Source organism: Ascidia mentula, chromosome 6 (genome assembly GCF_947561715.1).
Source record: "Ascidia mentula chromosome 6, kaAscMent1.1, whole genome shotgun sequence".
In the NCBI taxonomy this organism is placed as follows: domain Eukaryota; kingdom Metazoa; phylum Chordata; class Ascidiacea; order Phlebobranchia; family Ascidiidae; genus Ascidia; species Ascidia mentula.
This window is the reverse complement of record NC_138571.1, coordinates 7,136,136-7,157,305: the sequence shown is the minus strand read 5'-3', so window position 1 is coordinate 7,157,305 and position 21,170 is coordinate 7,136,136. Positions and strand designations below refer to the sequence as shown.

Here is a 21,170-nt window from a genome sequence, read left to right as displayed (position 1 = left end):
TTTATAAGAAAAAAAAAAGTTAAGTGTTTAAGTTTCGTTAAGAATAAATTGGCAAAAAGTTTTTTTTATGTATTCATACATTACATCAAATTATTGCAATTTAACATCCGGGACACCCAGCGCATGTATTTCTTTGCGAAGTGGCCTTACTCAGCCTTTTCCAAGTTTGCTGTTGACGAGTGAAGCCATGCCGGTGAGTTCTCTATTAAACTTTTTGTTCCATGATTTTTACTGTTATTTTATTGCCAGCATTTGTTTTAAATTTATTCGGGATGATTTTGTTGTAGATTTGTATTTCATAAAATCTACTTATAAGCTGCTTTTGAAGGTTTAAGTTGACAATGTGTTGAATGCTATTTAAACCTCTTGTAGCAAAAGGCGTTAGTTTGTACAAATAAAAATAGTTCGTAATTTTATGCTTTGTAAAATGCTTCATAGGATTGATGTGATAACAATCCGTTTAACTTTTTTCCTGAATTTTGTGAAAGGCATCATGTTTGTGTTTAGTTGGCAAAAGATTTGTTGCACCCCTCCCCTGAGGAGGAACGAAGGAAACACAAGAAAAAGAGATTGGTTCAATCACCAAACTCCTACTTCATGGATGTAAAGTGTCCAGGTAACAAATAAGTTTTGATGATGAATAGGCTATGTTTTTTGTTTTGATTACCTTAATATTATTTTCCAGGTTGCTATAAGATCACAACCGTCTTTAGTCACGCACAAACTGTTGTTTTGTGTGTTGGATGTTCTACTGTTCTGTGCCAACCAACCGGAGGAAGGGCAAGGCTTACAGAAGGTTAGTTTGTTTGAAAAGAGTGGTTGTCATGTCTGGCTCTTCACCATGCGTTTTTGTTAAATAGAAGTGGAATCATTGCAGGCAATCTTATCAGTTGCAAAATAAAAGTAAATGTCAGAAATTGTTGCACAATGTTCAGGTTTTCTTGCATTATGATTTTTTTTTCTTTCATTGAAGTGATCAAAGATTTGAAATAGTTTAAATGGGTTGCCAAAGTTTTTCGAGTTTAAACCTTTTTAGAATTTTGTGTTTTGCAATGATTTTGGCACCTATAATAGCTTATTAGCTTTTCGTGAATGTCAATATTCTCTGCAACAATTCGTTGTTGCTATATATACAAAGAGATATTTGCACAAACCCAAATATATTTATATGTAAAGCATGGTGTTACACAATGACTTGGTCAGCCTGCATACATATTCGCACATATAAATTGAGTACATATATTATTTGGATTTGCACGCATATTAAAAGGAAACTGCTCCTTTTTGCCAAGTGGTTATGAGTTGTCATACTTAAAAATGTTGTCATTGCATTGAATACAAAGAACTTTGTTTTACACCATTTAATGGTCAAGGTGCTGCTGTTTCTTTGTATACACTTACAAATAAACCCATTGTTAAGATATATTTCAAGAATATTTGGAGCTGCATTATGCCAGAAAACCTAGCAAACTTCAAAATCTCCAGCTCAAATAGTTTTGAAAATTTATTTTAAAGTTGTTAAAAATCTTCTAAATTAAAGCCCTGAATGGTTTTTACTTACCAAGATCTGATACTGACTATTATCGTTATTTATCGAATACTGATTATTATCGCTATGCTTATGCGGCATAAGTTATGCCTGGCAAGACATTCACTCACACATAGGTGTTATTTCCTCTTAGCAAGAAATGCTTCGTAACATGGTCCAAAAAAAGAGGAACAAAGTATTGTGATTTGTTGTTCAGATTCATTGAGTTTGAGTGTTTTTATTAATAGCTTGGGCAAAACTAGAGCATTGTTTGGCCATGTAAGATTAATACAGCTCCAAACAAAGTTTCAACTGACCAAGTGTGCAAAGTTGATTGTGGCATTTTACACATGGTTAAATCATGTGCAATGTATTCTTTTGTATAAAAAGCATTGCCCATGTACAATGTATTCTTTTGTATAAAAAGCATTGCCAAACCCACACCGATGGTTTAAATCTAAAACAATGATTGTTAAACTGTGCTACACACCAGCTTCCATTTTTTTATTCTTTTGGGAATTTTTTTTTTGTTAGACAATATAATAAGGTTAATATATTATTTTGTTGACAGGTTGCTCTTTCAGAAGAAAGCAGCACTAACCTCACTAAATAAGACTTTCAACTTCTTCCTTGATTGAGCACTCCCAACAGTACATCTAATCTACATTGTGTAAATATAACAAAGCTATGTGGGACAACCCATGAGACGCCACAACCTCGTAACTACTGACATCACCACCCTCGTCTCATTTCCGACAAGCTGTAGATCTGCTTTGTGATAGTTATTATTGCCTTGTGGTTTTTTTCTAATTCGGGTGTAGATAAAAAAACATGTGCTGTTTTGCTGGAATGCAAATAAAGGTTGAAATTGGATGAAAGGTTTCAGTGCATTATATCTCTATCTGTAGACTCACCCATACCTAACAAGCGCCAAGTTTGTGTAGGTAAGGGCGCGTTATGGGAATGTGCCAGAGTCGTGCAACGGGCTCTAGCTTCCTACATAAAAAATTGCATGATCGGAATTAAGCGATTTAGTACTGAGCTATTTAAAATAATCGTATTGCAAATGGTCTGGTTCCTAAAAGTCGCATAAAATAAATGTTTACACAGGGCTGAGATCTTTGCCTTGGTACAAACAAAATAATAAACATCCACTGCCAAATAAAGGGGATAAAGTGCTTTGTTAATTAAGGAATGCAATATAGAAAGTACACACAGAGAACCAGTTATAAACCTTGTTTCTGAAATACTGCAAAGCCCAAGTTAGTATCGGTTTCATCCAGTACTCACAAAACGAAATCTCCATCACACTACGTTTGCAGTGTCACATGGAAACGATTGTATCGCGTACATCCAAGTACACCAAAACATAAATATTAAAATTTTATTTTCATGAATGTTTCGAACGTGACGAAGATTTTTTGAATTTTTAAAAAATTTTGATGAGCAAAGTGGAGCCAATAATATGAATTGTGTAAGCTACATACATATGACCACTGTTTCAACCTATAAGGTCTCATCAGTGCAGCTGGTGTGACTCTCATCAGACAACTTTGCTGACCAAACGGCCAAGCAAAGACTTCCACTTTGTGGTGACTATACAATCACCGTCATAGGTTGGGCATTAAACTGGGTGCTGCAACCTTACGGAGAAAACAAGGTGGAAACACTATGGCCAAGCAATACTCTTGGAAAAATATTGATTGTTTTTAATAATATTGTCAAAAAGGTTGATTTTCTTTTGTTCAGGAATATGAAATTCATTTTGTTGCAAAAAGAACATCCGCTTAGAGCAGTGGTTCCCAAAGTGGGCGCCAGCGCCCCCTTTGGGCGTTTGCATTTGGACAGGGGGCGCTGGAGACTGAATGGGCGATTGGGGGGCGCTTGGTGGCATAGCAAATTTTCTCTTATAGCGTAAGTCAGTGTTTCCAAACCGGTGGTACGTTTACCACTAGCGGTATTCGACCGCATTCAGGGTGGTTCGCGAGCACTTTTCTGTAATTATCTTAGCTCTTACTTGGTGGAACGTGCGTTCAGCGCATTTTTACCACTCTTTCAGATGGAAAAAGAAATCGTCTTGATATCGACAATTGAGTAGACTTACGATTGTTTTTGTCCGACATGAAACCTGATGTTGAGAAATTGGTGTCATTGCTCTAACCTCACCCATCGCATTAATTGACAAGCAACAAATAAATTCGTTGTGTTTTTGTCTGTTCTGTTGGGCGTTGTTAAATGACTAAGGTGTTTGGGGGGCGGTACAGAATGAAAGTTTGAGAAACACTGGCTTGGAGTAATCAATGTCCCAATCACAGAATTTTGAAACTTTAGAAATGTTTACAGACGTACCATTGTTTATCATTTAAAAGTCATCAATGTAGAACAACGCTCCAAAAGAGTTTGATGTGCAACATTCCAAGCGACACAATCTAAAGTAATATATTTGTTGAACTTTTCAGTTAGGATGCAGGTCACTAGAATACAACACTGGTGATTTAAATTCGAATAGATTTACGTAATTAGTGGATTATTTGCCGCAGTGTAAATTTCCAGTTAGGACACTGATACTAATAACGGAAATGAGTTCAAGAATCATATTTTTTTCCATTAAACGCAAATAAAGTTTATGTTTTTGGTGTTAACAAGAAACAAAAACTTGATAAAATAAAAAAAAAGTTTCTTTTTTTTGATTTGTTGTGACATAAGATTGCATTCTTGCAGCACTGTACAAAAAATCCGAACAACATTTGGTGGGCATCATCCGAATGTTGTAATAGGACTTAAAATCATACACGAAAAAATATAATGCGGTAAATGAGAAAAATAAAAAAGAACTTCTAATGATGTTACAATAAAGGCCTTTGTCCTCAAATTAAAGTTTCAATCAAATGCGAGTTTTAGGACTGCCAAATGCCTTGAAGTGAGTTGATGATTAAATTTGGTGACGTATGGAGTATTCATTACGTGCCTAACATAGATCGAGTATCAGATTCTGAAATGCGCAGTGAGACAAACAGTTTATGTAACCTTCGTAGTGAAACCCATTTTTTTGAACTGTATAACTTTTTATTTATGTTCATGTTAAATTGCGTTTAAGGTGCAAAACTAGAACGAGGTTGAAAAGTTAAAAAGTTACGGTGTAGATTTTCTTTATTTACCGAACAAACTTTAACGTTATTAATGCAAACATACTGTTAACATCTATATCCTTTAGCTCAAGTATCCATAAACGAACTTAAATATCAACAGTGCTCAATTCTATGCGAGGGCATATCAACCAATTTTTGTGTATTTGATGACGTTGTTAGTTAAACATTCATCACGCAACCTTTCTTATCAAGGTAACACCACAAATATTTGCTCAGTTTTTGCTTTCTGTTTTGCACTGATTTGTGTTTGTTATCATGGCGTTGACACGGTAAAGCTAGAAAGAACGAAATTTACTCCTGCCCTAATTATAAAGTCGAACTTCCTGCTGTCAATTTGAAAATGAAATTTCGTTTCAGGGAAAAATATTTGCTTACCTGCACTGCAGACATGTCCAACCTTATCAGTGCTGCAGGTCATTTTTATATGAAGAAAGTTTTTGTGGCCACAAAATTTTTTACCAAAATCAAATACTGGTTATTAAAAACGTTGTTCCTTCCACATTATTTAGGTTTCATTTTGCAGTTGTGCTATTGTGAAAAAATCACTGTGTGACAATTGTGACATAAGATCATTTAATTATGACGTAACAATCAATTATTTACACCAAATCTAGAAAAATGGAATAGAGCTTGGCATGAGTTTTTGAATAATAGGTCTATAAAATAAACAAATGGCACAACGAAAAAGGCCAAGAATCGTGGGTTGGATGGAGCCTGCAGTAAACCTTCACCGTCCAACGTGTAATTGACACAACTCCTGTTCCATGGAACACCGGTGAGGCGAAACAAATGTTTCGCCAAACAAATGTTTTGCCAATAAAGCAAAGCAAATGTTTGTGCTACAGGTTGGCTGTGCTGCTTGGTGATTGTTAACGAGGTTAATTACTTTTTAACAGACACCAAGCAGCACAGTCAACCTGTAGCACAAACATTTGCTTTGCTTAATTGGCGAAACATTTGTTTCGTCTCACAGGTGTGTTAAAGTGCAGGTGTTGCAATGTGTCAATCACCCATTGGACCGTGAAGCTTTACGGTATATTAAAACAATATCTTTACAATTTCATCTTCAATTGGCAGGAAGTTCGCCTTTATAATCACTGTAGGAGTTAAACTCGTTCACTTCATGTCAACCCCACTATTATGATCACAGTCAAATGCAGAAAGCTAAAACTAAATAAATATTTGTGATGTAATTTTGTGAAGGTTGTGTGGTGAGTGTTTAACTAAGACCGTCATCAAATACACGAAAATAGGTTTATATGCCCTCGCATGGATTTAAATTATGGTATTGATCCATTTTCGTTTATGGATAGAATGTGAGGTAAAGCATGTGTGTTAGCAATAGGCTAGGCTTGCATTAACAACGTTCACATTGTTTGGGAAATCTGCATAAAGCGTAACTTTAAAGGATTTCAACCTTATTCTAGGTTATACGACAAAAAGTTATATAACTTTAACTTCTTACTTTATTTAGGGCACCTCATATGGTGATTTTCTGTTCATTTTTATTTTACGGGGATACAGGTGCAAAAACGTAACGCTATTATTAATTTTGTTGAATTTTTTATTATTTTAGTTTATTTACAAAATAGTGAAATTCTTTGGTGCTTCACGGGACGAAGTCATAACAGCATCAGCTAAAAGAAATGGCGCAACTTGTATGACAATTTTTTTAGCTTAATTTACCAATACAAAAGTTTAATTATTATAAATTTGATGCTGAAGGGAAAGATTTTCAACGATCCTGTTCATGGAACTATGGTGTTTCAACCCAAACTGGTTGAAGTTATTGATACTCCACAATTTCAACGTTTGAGAAACATCAAACAACTTGGTGCATGTTATCATGTTTATCCAGGAGCATCTCACAATAGATTTGAACATAGTTTGGGGTTCGTTTTGTTGAATAATTAATTTTTTACAACATGTAGGTCCAGACGTATGCTTAATGGTGCAATCGTTTCATTAACACTACAATCCTTAATATTACGGAAAAAGTTAAGAAATATCATAGAACTATTAAGATCTAAACACGATTATGATGATTCTGGGCATGTTCTCTACCGAATCGATTTCCAATCTTAAGCGTTACAGCAGGAAAAATAAACATGTTCCTTTGGGGACAGGCAAGGTTTGCATATGCATATCTCGCAAATATACTTGAAAAGCTCGCAAATCAAGCATTCGCATATTTACAATAGAATGGTGCGCCAGGAAATTACGTTGTTATCACTTAAATATAGCCTAATTATTTTTCGCATATTGTGAAAAATAGCAGCTTTTTAAGTAGTCATTTTGTTAGTGAGTTAACAAAACTTTTGAAAAAAGTAATTTAAAATGCTCAAATCAAAAAGATTGCGTTCATTTCAGGACCGCACATCTCGCAGGTAAGTTTATTCGAATGCTTCAGGCCAATCAGCCAGATTTAATCACTGATGATGACGTTTTGTGTGTGGAAATGGCGGGACTTTGTCACGACCTTGGCAAGTAGAAAATAAATGTTATTGTAACATTGTGATCAATATAACTTTAGTTGTAAACCCAATGTAGGTCTGCACTGGAGATAATAGTTATCCACATGTTTGTCGTACCCTGGCACAACTAACTTAGGTGAAGTCAAACTTTTACATAAAGATATTGACAAATGCAGAAATTAATGATTGCCATCAAACATACGAATCTGTTCAGTCTCGAGAATAAGTTTCCTATGTCAGGTGTTTCTGTGCGCATGTACACCAGTATAAGCTGTTGCAGCACATTTTATGCAACCATAACTCTGAACGTTCAAATTCCGGCGTCATACAATATATACAATGACGGAAACTTTAATAGGAAGACAATATTTTACCATAGACCAACATTTTACAGGTCATGGACCGTTTTCTCACATGTTTGATCAAATGTTTCTACCTGCAGTTGGAATTAGTGATTGGAAGGTAATCGACGTTGTTAAGCAGGTCTTGTATTCAGTTTGTATTATAACGTGCGAATAAACAGTCACCAGCGTAATCTTATTTAAAGGCGATGTTTCGTCATCTTTATATTAAAAATAAAAAAGAAACACCGACCACTATAGATTCACATATACCTATTAAGGGCGCTCAAAAGAGTTACCCAAGCAATAATAATTGAGGGGAACAGCGAAAAGTTAATATGTTTGTACCGATGTCATAATATTTTGCCAATGAATTCACGAGACGAGAAATGATATTATGATAAGTTATTTAGTTTTCACTAAATACATGTTCCTTTAACAAATACAACCATTACAAACCTTGACATTGAAAGGGATTCCTCGCCACAAACTAAATACATGCAATCCGTGGTGTTGGGCTTTTGCGGTAACAAAAAAAAACAAGGCATATAATGTATTTCATGTTTCTTAGCATGAACAAGGATCGTGTGACATGTTTTCACATTTGTTGAATGAAAACAAGATTACGTTATCACTTGACGATGACAGACATAAAGAACTGGAGGAAAAAATTAAAAATATGATCAATCCGACTGAAGAAAATGTAACAAATATAATTGTAACGAGTTAGTTTGTTCTCTGATAGTTGTAAACTCACTGATGAGATCCCAATCACCTGTCTAATCATTTGAAACGAATTTATGTTTACTTTAGTTCAGGAATCGATAATCCATTCTTTTACTGCAACAGTCAGGAAAGTATTGGTTTTAAAGTGGCATAGGTTGAAAAAAAGCACTCCCAATTTATTATAATTTGAAATTTATTAATTGTCGACCGGAAGCTTGATATTCCGGATCTCGCTCTGGCTTGTTGGGATAAAAATTGGCTGATCCATCTCGGCTGTAATGCCGTGGAAGTTTACATCATGGGTTATCAAACTTTTTTCGATTTACAGAACCTGAGAGGAATTAGACCGGAAGAAAGGTTTAAGTATGAGGTGAGTACTGGGCAAAAAACATTTTACAGTCGGACTAATATCAAAAATTTGTTATTATAATGTACAAACATATAACGCAATGTAAGAAGCAGGAAAAATCTATTTTAATCATTGAGCTTTTATTTAGTTGATCTCAAACCCTCGAAACAAAGTGGATGTCGATAAATGGGATTACTTTGCTCGCGACTGCCACCATCTGGGCATTCGTAACAGCTTCGACCATGAAAGATTTATGAAACTGTGCCGAGTAAACAAACTGGATGACGGAGTGACAACTATTTCGGCTCATATAAAGGTGGTGAATGATACATGACGATTCCATTTGGTTGAAAATACTCTTAAACATTTTAGGAATGCAAGAACTTGTACGAAATGTTCCACCTAAGAGCGAGTTTGCACAAGAGAGCATATCAACACCATGTTACCAAGGCTGCTGAATTAATGTAAAACCAACATATGATGAAAATTAGCTGAGATTCAATGTTTAGAAATGAATGCTAAAATACATATAAAACTAAAATCAACAATTGTAGGTTGTGTGACGCCATGGTTGCAGCAAACGACTACATTCAAGTTGGAGATTCAAAAATGTCTGACTCCGTACGATGCATGGAGGATTTCATAGACTTGGACGATAACGTAATATTTATTATTTAGCATGAATTAGAATTACATTTCCCAAGTGTTTTTATTTATCAGATAATTGATCGAATTATGCAATCTACTCCCAGTGAATTGGAAAAGTCTAAGGGAATCTTGAGACGAGTAAAACGACACAAGTTCTATAAACTTGCTGGTTCAAAAATATTGTCGCCTGAAAAATACGAACTACTCAAAAACAAACACGGCGTGAACTTGAACTTGGTGAGAAAAAAATTCTTTGCATCATATTTCTTGCTGAGAACACAATGGTCAAGAATTACCATGTATCACGGCTAAAGTAACGATACTTTGTATTTGATCTGATAGGCAATTGCAGAGGAAATATTTCATCTCATGTCTAAAGTCCCTGACGATAGCACAGCAGATGACACAATTGTTGTAAACGTATGTTATGTGAAAATTTAATGTTTTATATGAAATTATTTTACTGATTATATTTAGGTGGCTGCGTATGATTATGGGATGAAGAAAGACAATCCTTGCGATTTCTTTTACTTTTACAAAAAGGAAAATCCAGATGCAGCCATCAGAGTTAGTAGAGAAGATATTTCTGAGATGCTTCCACAAGTGTTTCAGGTTAAGAGAATTCTGATATAGTTGTGAAACGATTCAATGCTATGTTTATTTCACTGCTGCCATTGCGTTGAAACCTTTACACGTAAATATATTTCTCCTCCACATAAAATAATGCTGTACTTTTTGCAGGAATTCGAGATCAGGATTTTCTCGAAAGTGGAGGGTCGTGAATGGCTGAGTGTTGTTAAAGAAGCATTTGGCAGATGGAAGAATGAATTTCTGGCACCCTTAATCATGAGAAGTGATTAATAATCAACTGTTACTGTACATAAAACTGCACATATAAACTTTATATATATTAAGATATAATCTAATTGTCACTGTTGCCTTTGAACTAGTTTTTATTCATGCATACAATAGATTTTTTGGATGAATGCGAATGTCAAGAAACGCTTTCTCCAAATCAATTAATGGATGATGTCGATCTGTAATAAATAAATATACATGGTGTACAAAACACAAGTGTACAAAGTTTTAGAAGACCGCGTCTCTGTACTGATATGGACGAAAATTTCCTCGCTGGAAAATACATTATGTAGAATTATGTGTAACAATGGAATGCATTACGTATTTTGAGGGTTTATAGACATTTCCAGGGTTTCTTTACTTCAACATGGCAACAATCTTAGTTGTTGGATGGCTGTTTCAAAAGTAAAGTTTTACGCGAAGCGTTTACAAACTAACTGTACACTATCTTCAAGTGCATGTTACACGGAAAATAAAACATGTTAATAATTAAACTAAGAGATGTTCATAACTTTAAAACATTTTTTGCGAAAAAAGTAGCTTGATATGGCGACTGGTTTCTGAGATACAGCTGATCAAAGTCGCATTATTATCGCTGTGAACGAAATCGTGAGAAAGCGAGACTATTGTTACGTGACGTCATAGAAGGCGCTTTGGTCGTGCGAATGCTGGCAGCAAGCCTTAATGCGTAGGAATGGAAAACATTGCAAAACTGGTTTGGTATAGTTTTGCATTAAACAGGGGACAACAAGTGAACAAGTGAACAAGTGAACAAGTGAACAAGTGAACAAGTGAACAAGTGAACAAGTGAACAAGTGAACAAGTGAACAAGTGAACAAGTGAACAAGTGAACAAGTGCAACAAACGGATTTTGATGTTAATTTGAGCTGCAGACAGATGGCCGCTGTTTCGACCTATTATGTCTTATTTAGTTGTGTAATAATAAAACAGTTACTGGGACAGGGTGTTGTTGTTGTTACAGCATTTATGATGGCTAACATGATACTTGAACTTGTGAAAACACGACAGAGACAAACCGTCAGTTTAGCATTGTTGTTTTGTCCACTCACAGCAAAAGATAGAAGTAGGTTAATTGAATTCTGATGCTGGCAAAGACCGCCGAGAAAGGCCGACCAAATTAGCTGATTATGCAACACAACACTGTTATTCTGTCATTGTACTACTTTTTGCCTGGCAGTAGTGTTGCCTTCTAGTTCGCGTCATAAATGATTTATTTAATTCGCCACAATCAACCACTAACGTATTTTTCGCAATGTAGTTCAAACTAGAAATGTTGGAATTGCAGGGACCGTGGTTTGCAGAACGAAACACTCCGTGTTTATCTGACTCCTAAGTCTATAACGAACATCTACCAAAGAAACTACCTTTGCGACTTTTTAATTAAAACATAAAGCGCTAAACGAACATACCTTGGTTCAAAACAAACAACGTTAAATGCAGCGACGAGAGCTATACTTCAATTGCTTTTTGTCTCGCTTAGCCCGTTTTCTCGCTTCCTCTCCGGTTTCCCTATTAGCTTAAAGTGCATATGACACGTAAAAATCAAACATGTTAATAATCAAACTAAGAAATGTTCATAACTTTAGAACATTTCTGGCGAAAAATGTAGCTTGATACGACGACTGGTTTCTGAGATACAGCTGATCAAAGTCGCACTTTTGCCGCTGCGAACGAAATCGTGCGAAAGCGAGATATTGTTGCGTGACGTCATAGAAGGTGCTTCGGTCGAGCGCGAGTGCTGGCAGCAAGCCTTATGCGTAGGAATGGAAAACATTGTAAAACTGATTTAAGCATAATATTGCATTAAACAGGGGACAAAAAGTGAACAAGTGCAATTAACTGATTTTGATGTTAATTTAAGCTGAAGACAGATGGCCGCTGTTCGACCTATTATGTCTTATTTAGTTGTGTAATAATAAAACAGTTACTGGGACAGGATGTTCTTGTTGTTACAGCATTTATGATCGCTAACGTGATACATGAACTTTTGAAAACACGACAGAGACAAACCATTAGTTTAGCATTGTCGTTTTGTCCACTCACAGTTATGTCGTTTCTGCTATACCCTATGGTCTTCCGTTAATTAGGGACAAATAAGCCTTCGATTCGTGACGTCACAATGCCAAATTTTTGTGTGATGCAAAACCCTGTCCTGACCTTTAAGGTAACGTAATCTGTGGATTCTCCTATGTTTGAAACTATTCGATATCTGCAAAAAACAGGCGCCTTCTCCTATGTAAACAATGCATTTTTTCGAAGCAAGCGCCTTATGTGATGTCCTTTTCTCCTCAGCGCAAAAGGTTTAGGATTTTTGGTCGCCGTTACTTTTCGTGCAGTTTTCTACATTTTTTAGTTGACGTAGAACCGTAAAACTTTGGATATATGTTTGTTGTAGATGTACCTTTAGTTTTACTTAAAGTTGTCATGGCCGTGTCATATGCACTTTAAGGCCGTGTGACGGTATTTATATTATTATCGAAAATGAGAAAAATGCGAATATGGACGGATTATTAAAGAATGTCGATGAGAAATTATAAAACCCGATTAGCACATATGTGCGAGATTAACCCATTTGGCGAAGGGAGCGAAGTGATTAACGCAAAATCTAACAGTTGTGCACTTATACGCAAAGTAATCAAATTGCACAAAATAACACAAAAATGACGTTTAATCACAAAGTTTCGCTGCAGAATCATCAAATTAAAGTCAACACAAAGGTGAGGTTAAAGTTATGACATCACACCCAAAATGACGTCATGTAATGTCACTGAGCAAAGAAACGCACCATCCCTGTCTTGTCGAAGTACAGAGTAATGTCGTTGCTACTATATCCTTTTTGTTTACTCCGGTGTTTGTTTACTCTTTACCGAAACCGATGTGCCACATATTTGCACGATTTCTATGATCACAATTGCCGACCTAGCTGTGGGGTGGTTCTTTAGTATCTACCATATCCTTTGGTCTTCCCATAAACAACTTAATACTGGACTGCACTCGCCATAGATAATAATTGTTTTGGCGCAGATGCGTCACGGTTCGATGAACGTGTAACTTTCCGTCCGTCGTGTTCCCGCTCACAGTTGTCATCTACTTTATTCTCAGTCAGTTTGTTAAACTTTTGCTGTTATTGTTGGATTTGAGCTTATTGCATCTGACAAATATGTGGGAAGAATTGGATGAAGCTTCTATGAACGAAGTAGAAGCAATTTTAGTTGAAATACAGGACTTCGTGATGGTCCATGATGGTCAACAAAGTAATTTAAAGCCTAATGCAATAGTAACTGACGACGATGTGTGTCAAGTATGCAAAGGAAGCAATAAAAATGGCGAAAAAAAAGTGCTTTTGTCAAAACAACTGATCAAAGATTTCAAAAAAGATTATAATCCGGAAAATTTGTATATTAATTATCCTGCTCTCTCAGCAACCTGTGACACCACGTTTCAGCTTCCAAAACGTCAGGCTGCCCAGCTTCTTATAAAAACTTTTGATACAATTTTGAAAGTATAAACTCTCTTCAAAAGAGGCCATCGTTTACCCCTGCTTCAATTTATGCAGGGGACATACGTGAAAAAGGTAAATATTTACAATAACATGAAAAACAGATATTATGGATATTTTGGCGAAGCTTGCATAAAATAACTGACCTAAACCAATTAGAAATACCGGTAAAATAGTTGGATTTATCTTTCTTATTTGCCTTCGTTGCAGCTCAATTTTTTGTTTGGAAATTACATAAATTTTGGAATATATAGCTGGCTACTTATTGCACAAAGCAGCTGCCAAGTTTAAAGCTGATTCCATAATATCAACACTCTGCTCTGATCAACCAAGTGGAGAATTTGTCAAGGCCATGGAGAAGATAAAAAGGCTCTATTTTATCCATCTTCTAATTTTTTAGATCTAATCGTCCATGTGTTTATTTTGCATAACAGAGAAATTTCAAAGGATGTTACGTCAGTTAATTTTATGAATATTTATAAGAATCTGGAAATAGATGTGTATTACCAACATTTTTTGGAAACTATTTGTGATAAGTCAGATACTGATATGACACATGGTAAAGAGGTTCTAAATTACATTATGTATCTTTTCATAAAGTTGCTTTCTCGTAATTTTGCTTCATAAATATTTGCCTCGATCAAACAAACAAGCCTAGTTTACGTACTTCCCTCAAGCATGTGACACAAAAATAACTTTGTTTTTATTTCTTTATGTTGTGTCCAATTTACATTCATATCTTCTACTGCCTGGAATCGTTTCAATATTACACGGTGTAGACTCATTGAGAGCTGCAGACAGGCGTCCACACTTTTATCAAAAATAAACTCAAAACCATTGATCACAAAAGTTGTAGGCTACATTTACAGCAGTTCATTTTACTTTGTTTCAAGTGGCTCTTCGCACACTGCATTCCATGGATTGGACCTACCATACGTGGTGTTTCCATTTTTTCGTGTTTAATTTCTAATACAACTGTTTTGCCCTATGCATGGGCTGTTGTTGGTGGATTTTTAATAAAGTTCCAACACTAAGCATCCATCCATTTTTCTAATATGGCAAGGTATTACTACACTACCACACTAGTATGTATATTAAAATATTTTATTAGATATACTATTTAACTATATCATCAACAAGTCTTGAAGTAAACTGATCTAAATATCTGCAATATTCACAATATATGTACTTACAGATACTTGGTCTAGTTAATCTTTCCATTATTAACTCACCTGCAAGTCGTTTTTGGAGCTTTTTTTAAAGATTGAATAATATTTTTAATTTTTCCATTTTTGACACTGTCTGGCAATGAATGTCTAATTAAAGGTTCCTTCTTATTCTGCTCCTGGTTTTTATTTTTAGTCAATACTAGTAGCCTGGTAAACCCAAGGAATGTATGAAGTATATTTTCGTGCTGCATGTCTACAAATAGCAAATACTTTCGGTTGGTATTGCACCAAACACCAATGTTTTTCTTGTGGGTTGAGTAACAATGCATTCCTCTTTAAAATGATGTTTACATATGGCAGCTCTTATACAAATATAACTATTACTTGTTATGTCTTTAAAGCTTGTATCTAAATTAGACTTACGATTCTTTGCATAATAATTCTTTTATTTTGTCTCCAATTTTTCTTCAGGATTTCTGGCGAATTTTGGGTTCTTTATCACGAAAAGTGATCTTTTCTCTTTTTTGTTTCTGCTGTAGGAACATCCCGGAACACAACAGTGCGACATATTCCTTTACTAATACCAAAAACAATCATAAACAAGTGTTTATACTAATTTTGCGTGCTTTCTTGCCATCTAACTTACGACAAAACAGTATTGTTATACACGTTCATTCAACCGTGACCGATCTACACGTTCGTTCAACCGTGACCGATCTTGTCCTGACCTTTGAGGTAACGTAATCTGTGGGTTCTCCTATGTTTGAAACTATCCGAAATCTGCAATATAATGCGCCTTCTTCTATGTAAACAATGCATTTTTTTCGACGTGAGCGCCTTGTGTGATGTCATTTTCTCCACAGCGCAAAAGGTTTACGATGTTTGGTCGCCGCTACTTTTCGTCCAGTTTTCTACATTTTTTAGTTGACGTAGAACCGAAAAACTTTGGGTATATGTTTGTTGTAGATTTACCTTTAGTTCTACGTAAAGTTGCCATGGCCGTGTCATTTGCACTTTAATGCAGCCCTCTATCTACGTATTTAAGTCAAATTCATTTTCTGGAGAGTTGGTTTCAGCTGCACCCTGCGGGGTATTTGTACTACAAAGCATTTATATCACCCTTTGGACATTATTTCGGCCGAAAAAGCAGCAAAAGTGTAGGTTTGTTTTGTGAAAAACTGAATCACAAAAATTTCATTAATTTTCTATTCTGTGAGGACTTCAATCTTTCTCTAAATCACTATGGCAACAATCTTAGTTGTTGGAGAGCTGCATAGATATTTTAAGTTTTCCGCGAAACCTTTACAAACTAACTGTACACTATCTTAATGCAGCTGCAATCATTTTTTTCATTGAGCAACAGTAGTCCATTTTCATAAGTGACAAACCCCCAGCAACTGTGTCTGTAGCAAGCAAGAGAACCGCCGCCACATGCATAAATGCAGATCACCTCCAAAAATATTTTTTAGGATTTAATTGAGAGATACGGCCTTAACAGTACGTTAGTTGTGGAGTCAGATTTCGTCTATTTAGTCAGTTTAACACCGCTGTACTGATGAGACCTCAAAGGTCGAAACACAGTCTGCAACTCACTGATTAGTAATCATTATTGGATTATTTTATTAGTTATGTACAATCATAATAAAGCAGATCATAGTCGGTTTTGCACCGAAAATCTTAACACGGGTGAGTTTTTATTACACACAAAACATTAAATAGTACATCAACCACATTTAAATAGCCTTATTGGTTGCGTCATTAGCATACCTCAAACTTTCACAATCTTTTTGAATGTTTTAACGACAAGTGTCTGTTTAGATTAGAATAATATTGTTGACTTACGTACGTGGAAAAAATAACAAATAATTCATGTGGTGACGACAGCAATAAAAAAAAAGATTAATTTAATTTGTTTTATCTGCTTACCAAGCGAACCCAAAACCACCCTGTACGACGAATTGCAACAAAAAAAACGTCTTTTGCTTTTTTTTTTTTATTTATTTTTATTCGGATGAGCACAAGGCTACCACGAATATCACACTAAAATGGAGGAAAAGAAGAGACGAAAAATATAGGTACAAAAGAAAAAAAATTTGCGGACGACAAGTACTGCACAAATAGGAAAAGAGGGAAATGGAGGAGAGCAAGGAAAAAGTGTGAAAAAAGCGGGATTTACGATTACAAATAAAAACGCAAATAGAGTGTATAAATAAATACAAAAAAAGGGGTCACATACACACACTCATAAAGGGAATACTAGTTGTAAAATTGGGTTATATAATTCTTGACGTCGGCCAGGACGCCTTCGAGAGAGGGGTTTTCCCTGTGACGTTGTATAGCGAGTCTTAAAGCAATAGAGGATTTAAATGATCGGATGAGGTGATTGGGGATGTTGTTCAAAGGGCGGGGGTCGTGTTTGATGCGGTTTCTTGTCTTCCAAATTATGTGGGTTAGTGAGGTGTTCAGTAATGCGGATAGGGTCGACGCGTAGGGGGTATCGTGTTGGGGTAGTTTCGGGAAGTTCAGATGTGAAGGGGTGTCAAAGTAAGGAATGGTGGTTTTGAGCAAGGAGTTGAGGTTTTTTTTTAACAAGGTTCAAAAGGGGTTGAATTGTGGGGCAGTTGTGGAAAAGATGCGCCACCACTAGGGTGACGTCATCGGCGTAAGCAATTGCCTTGGGTGTATTTCGGCATGGCACAGGGGTAGACATGATAGCGTGGGTGTTTTGGATGGCAACGAGAAGTGGGTCTAAAGCGATCAGGAAGAGGGTCAGACTAAGGGGATCACCTTGTCTGACGCCTCTCCTGACCGGAAACTCCTTCGTAGCAAAACCATTGACGTAGGCCCGGGAATTGGCGGAAGAATGAAGAGCAAGAGGTAGTTAGAAAAGAGAGGGGGAAAGTATCTAAGATTGAGTTGTAGAAGAAGCCATGGGAAGGAAATGGAGTCGAAAGCTTTTTGGAAATCAAGAGAAATAAAGAAAGTGTCCGAATTTATTGAAGAGGCGTGATGGTAAAGATCGCGAAGGAGGGAAGTGGCGTCAGATGTTGAATTACCGGGTGTAGCGAATTGATTGGGGGAAAGAATTGAGGCGATGAAGGGTTTGATGCGGAGGTTGAGGATCTTATGTAGTATTTTGAGGTCTGTTTTGAGGAGGGAAATTGGCCGGTAGTTGTTTAAGAGGGTCGGGTCGTTCTTTTTGTGGATAAGGGTGAGGTGTCCAATGTTAAATTCCAGGGGGGCATATGCATTAAGGTAGGAGTATTTAAGTGCTTGGGTCAGGTCGGCCCGGACGAGTTCCCAGCAGAGCGAGTAGAACTCGATGCTGAGACCGTCGGGACCGGGGGTTCTGCCGGAGGGGATGAGGGAGAAAGTGTTTTTGACTTCTTGTTGGGTTATTGGGTTTGAAAGTGTGTCGCGGAGTTGGTCGGGGATGGTTTTTAAAGGATACTTAAGAAATTCGTTATTAGGGTGCGGAGGAGGTAAATGTTGATCGGAACAGAGGGAGGCAAAATATTTTCTGGTGTGGGATAGAAGTTCCTTGCGAGTTGAGAGGGGGAGTCCATGGGGGTCCTGTAATTCAAGAATTGGGGGCTGTTTGCGTGTAGGGAGGAGTTGTGTGTAAAGGGATTTGTCGGCTATATTTTTATAATGGGGGTCGGAGGAGAGAGATTTGATGAGGGAAGAGCGGGATTTGGAGAGGTAAGTGTTGTTAAGGGACTTCTTAAGGGACTGGAAATTAGCTAGGTTTTGTGGGGTGGGATTGTCGTTGACTATTTTTCTGGAGTTTTCAAATTGTTGCTGGAGGTGTTAGGATTCGTGGCGGTACTGTTGGACAAGGCGTTTGGAGTGGGATTGTAGCAGGGTCTTGAATTTATATTTGAGGGTAAGCCAGTATTCCATGGGGTTGGGGTGAAAGGGAGCCAGAGTTTGCCAGAGGGGATAATTTAGTGATAAATCTTGTTGGAAAAGGGGGTCAGTAAACGTGGCGGTATTATTTTTCCAGGAGCCTTTGTCTCTTGGGGGAGAAGAAATAAGGTTAAGGGTTAAAGTGACGAGGTCGTGGTCAGAGAAGGGGCAAGGAGTGAAGAGATGTTGTTTAGGGATCAATGGGGGGGCAATGTAAATTCTATCTATGCGGGATTGGGTGCCGGAGGCGCGTCGAGAATATTGGCAAAGGGATGGATGGAGGGTACGGAAGGAATCTTTAAGGTCAAAGGTGGATAATAATTTAACTAAAGGGGGGCTAGGTCTTCGTGTTTGGACGGGAGGGTATTTATCAAGGCCTGGGTTTAGGACACAATTAAAATCACCGGCAAGAATTAAAGGGTGGGTGGAGGCTAAGTACGGGTACAGGGAATCGAAGAAGTTATTGCTATGGTTTTTCTTGCCGGAGGGGGCGTAAATATTTACCAGGTGAAAGGTGTGGGTTAGGGTTGAGATGTCGGCAGCAATAATGCTACCGGCAGAATCAGAAACGGAATTGAGAATTTGAAGTGTGGAAGAGTTTAGAAGAACTGCGACACCTCCTCGGGCATAGCCCTTCAGAGGTGCCGAGTTTAAGAGGATGGGGCCGGAAGTCCATTCAGACTTCCAGAGGGATTCGGTTTGGGGAGTAGAGTGAGTTTCTTGTAAGCAGTAAAGGTCAAAGTTCAAAGAGGAAAGGTATTGAAACAAGGCCCTCCTCTTGGGTGCCTGGCCAAGGCCGTTAACATTAAGAGTACCTATTAGCAAGTACGACGCCATTGTATATGTAAAAAATAAACAAGCAGGTGGTGGGTGATAATGGTGGTTTTACAAAAACGTTGCATTAAAATCGTCGGGAATTGTGGCTTTGCAACTGCACACAACCTTCTCCCCGGGCAAAAGGTTATAACATACACCGCAAGTGCAGCTAATAAGTAGGTGTTGGCACCGTTTATTGGTACAACGAGACGGGCTAAGGTAGGCTTCTTCCGCAGCCCAATTTCCACAGCGTCATTTTAAATGTGCTGTGTTGCATAAACATTTAATGTGCTCGCCTGCATATGCTGTGTGGCAGCATGACGTCTTCTTCTTGGGCGAAGGTGTTGCACTGTTCTTGCGTTTGCGGGATCTCACTGTGTTGAACCCTTCGTCGTCCCGCTTCATTGGTTTAGGGGTTGATGACGCCATTGGTTGCGTCACTGGGACGGGAGCGTCACTGGAAACCATTTGTGTTGTAGCGGTGTCAGCCAACACGGGCTGCAGGATACTGCGACGTACCGCCTCTGGTGTCTTCTTGTTAAACCCCAAATTACGCGTTGCGGCGCTAGAGGGTGTGAGCGCCTCTGTAGACTTCGCGCCGCTTCCCGTGACGTCAGCTGTCGCGGTTGGCGGCACATCTTCAGTGGCAACAGCTGCTCTTATCTTCTCCTTGCTTGTTTTGCGCATCTGCGTCTTCGGCTGCAGCTGCAGCCGCTTTTCGCTCTTCTGCATGTTTTGCGAAACTTGGGCACTCGCGTTTAACATGGCCCATTTCGTGACAGAAATCACACTTCTTGGGCTGTACTTCGTAAGTTACTTCGATAACTTTCTTGCCCAGACGCAGGCGCTCAGGTATATGGTTTTGGGCCAACACAGAGCTCTTCATAATGATGACGCGCTTGCCACAATAGACGCTTTCGTCGTCATAGACTTTTTACCCCTTTTTGACTGGGGCGAACTTCGACATGTATTCTAACAATGCCGACATTTTAATACGTGGGTGCACCTTCGACAAAAACACCCGTATTTCGTCGTCGCAGTGGGCGTTGGCGTAGACTGCCTTGCCACTAGCTCTAATTGCGGCAGCGAGCTCTTTGGCTTTGTCAGCGGAAGAGCAGTTAAAGAGCACCTTTCCATTCGGGTAAGGGACAACGCCCTCCAAAGCCCGAATACAGACTTTTTGCTGTTTTGAAAGTTTGTACAGCTCTGGCTTCTTAAGCCCAGGGTTAAGCGGGCTTCAACGTCGAGATTGGGGACGGTTGCAAAGGGCTCAACCACTTGCACATTTCCGGCCGAGACAACAGGCCGGGAAACTACTGCTTGAGCGTAGTTCAACATAACTGGTTTTTGTGCGTCTCCGCAAATAACGCACGGGCTGGCCACTGGCAGCTCACCTCTCCTCTCAAAACAAAAGCAGCCCTTACAAGGGCTGGGCTGGCTTTGCTCAGTGGCCTCAATCAATCTGTCACCACAGATCATAAATCAGAAAACTAAGACGAAAACTTGAAAACTGAATATTCACTGCTGATTGATAGACTCGAAATAAATTGCTGTATAGCTATAGTAACTCATGTGTGATGCTTACTTATTCAAAAAACGTCTTTTGCTTTGTACGATACGTCCTATGATGACAAATTAGGAGGAATTTGTTTGGGTTGAAGCGTTGTTCATGTCTAAGTCGTG

General features: G+C 37.8%; 2 protein-coding genes across 2 annotated transcripts; both read left to right on the top strand.

Annotated features, from left to right (window-relative positions):
• The first annotated feature begins 146 nt into the window (after window positions 1-146).
• On the top strand, window positions 147-2,406 carry LOC145906664 (small ribosomal subunit protein eS27). Its single transcript, XM_082994112.1, has 4 exons — window positions 147-193; window positions 508-616; window positions 686-796; window positions 2,100-2,406. Exons 1-4 carry the CDS (start codon window positions 188-190, stop codon window positions 2,126-2,128), a joined length of 255 nt encoding a protein of 84 aa, XP_082850238.1. The 5' UTR covers window positions 147-187; the 3' UTR covers window positions 2,129-2,406.
• A 3,792-nt stretch (window positions 2,407-6,198) lies between these two features.
• Window positions 6,199-10,076, top strand: LOC145907080 (deoxynucleoside triphosphate triphosphohydrolase SAMHD1-like). The gene is made up of 13 exons (XM_082994515.1): window positions 6,199-6,335; window positions 6,403-6,569; window positions 7,048-7,160; window positions 7,546-7,613; window positions 8,064-8,195; window positions 8,547-8,588; window positions 8,716-8,883; window positions 8,940-9,031; window positions 9,122-9,227; window positions 9,288-9,452; window positions 9,558-9,635; window positions 9,693-9,827; window positions 9,957-10,076. Exons 1-13 carry the CDS (start codon window positions 6,324-6,326, stop codon window positions 10,074-10,076), a joined length of 1,398 nt encoding a protein of 465 aa, XP_082850641.1. The 5' UTR covers window positions 6,199-6,323.
• Window positions 10,077-21,170: the final 11,094 nt, after the last annotated feature.

What these genes read in the sequence shown, in the direction of transcription:
- LOC145906664 (XM_082994112.1), top strand. An exon ending in CATGGATGTAAAGTGTCCAG is followed by an intron (nt 617 to 685) that starts GTAACAAATAAG and finishes ATTATTTTCCAG; the next exon opens with GTTGCTATAAGATCACAACC. An exon ending in AAGGGCAAGGCTTACAGAAG is followed by an intron (nt 797 to 2,099) that starts GTTAGTTTGTTT and finishes TTTTGTTGACAG; the next exon opens with GTTGCTCTTTCAGAAGAAAG.
- LOC145907080 (XM_082994515.1), top strand. An exon ending in AAGAAAGGTTTAAGTATGAG is followed by an intron (nt 8,589 to 8,715) that starts GTGAGTACTGGG and finishes GCTTTTATTTAG; the next exon opens with TTGATCTCAAACCCTCGAAA. An exon ending in CTATTTCGGCTCATATAAAG is followed by an intron (nt 8,884 to 8,939) that starts GTGGTGAATGAT and finishes TAAACATTTTAG; the next exon opens with GAATGCAAGAACTTGTACGA.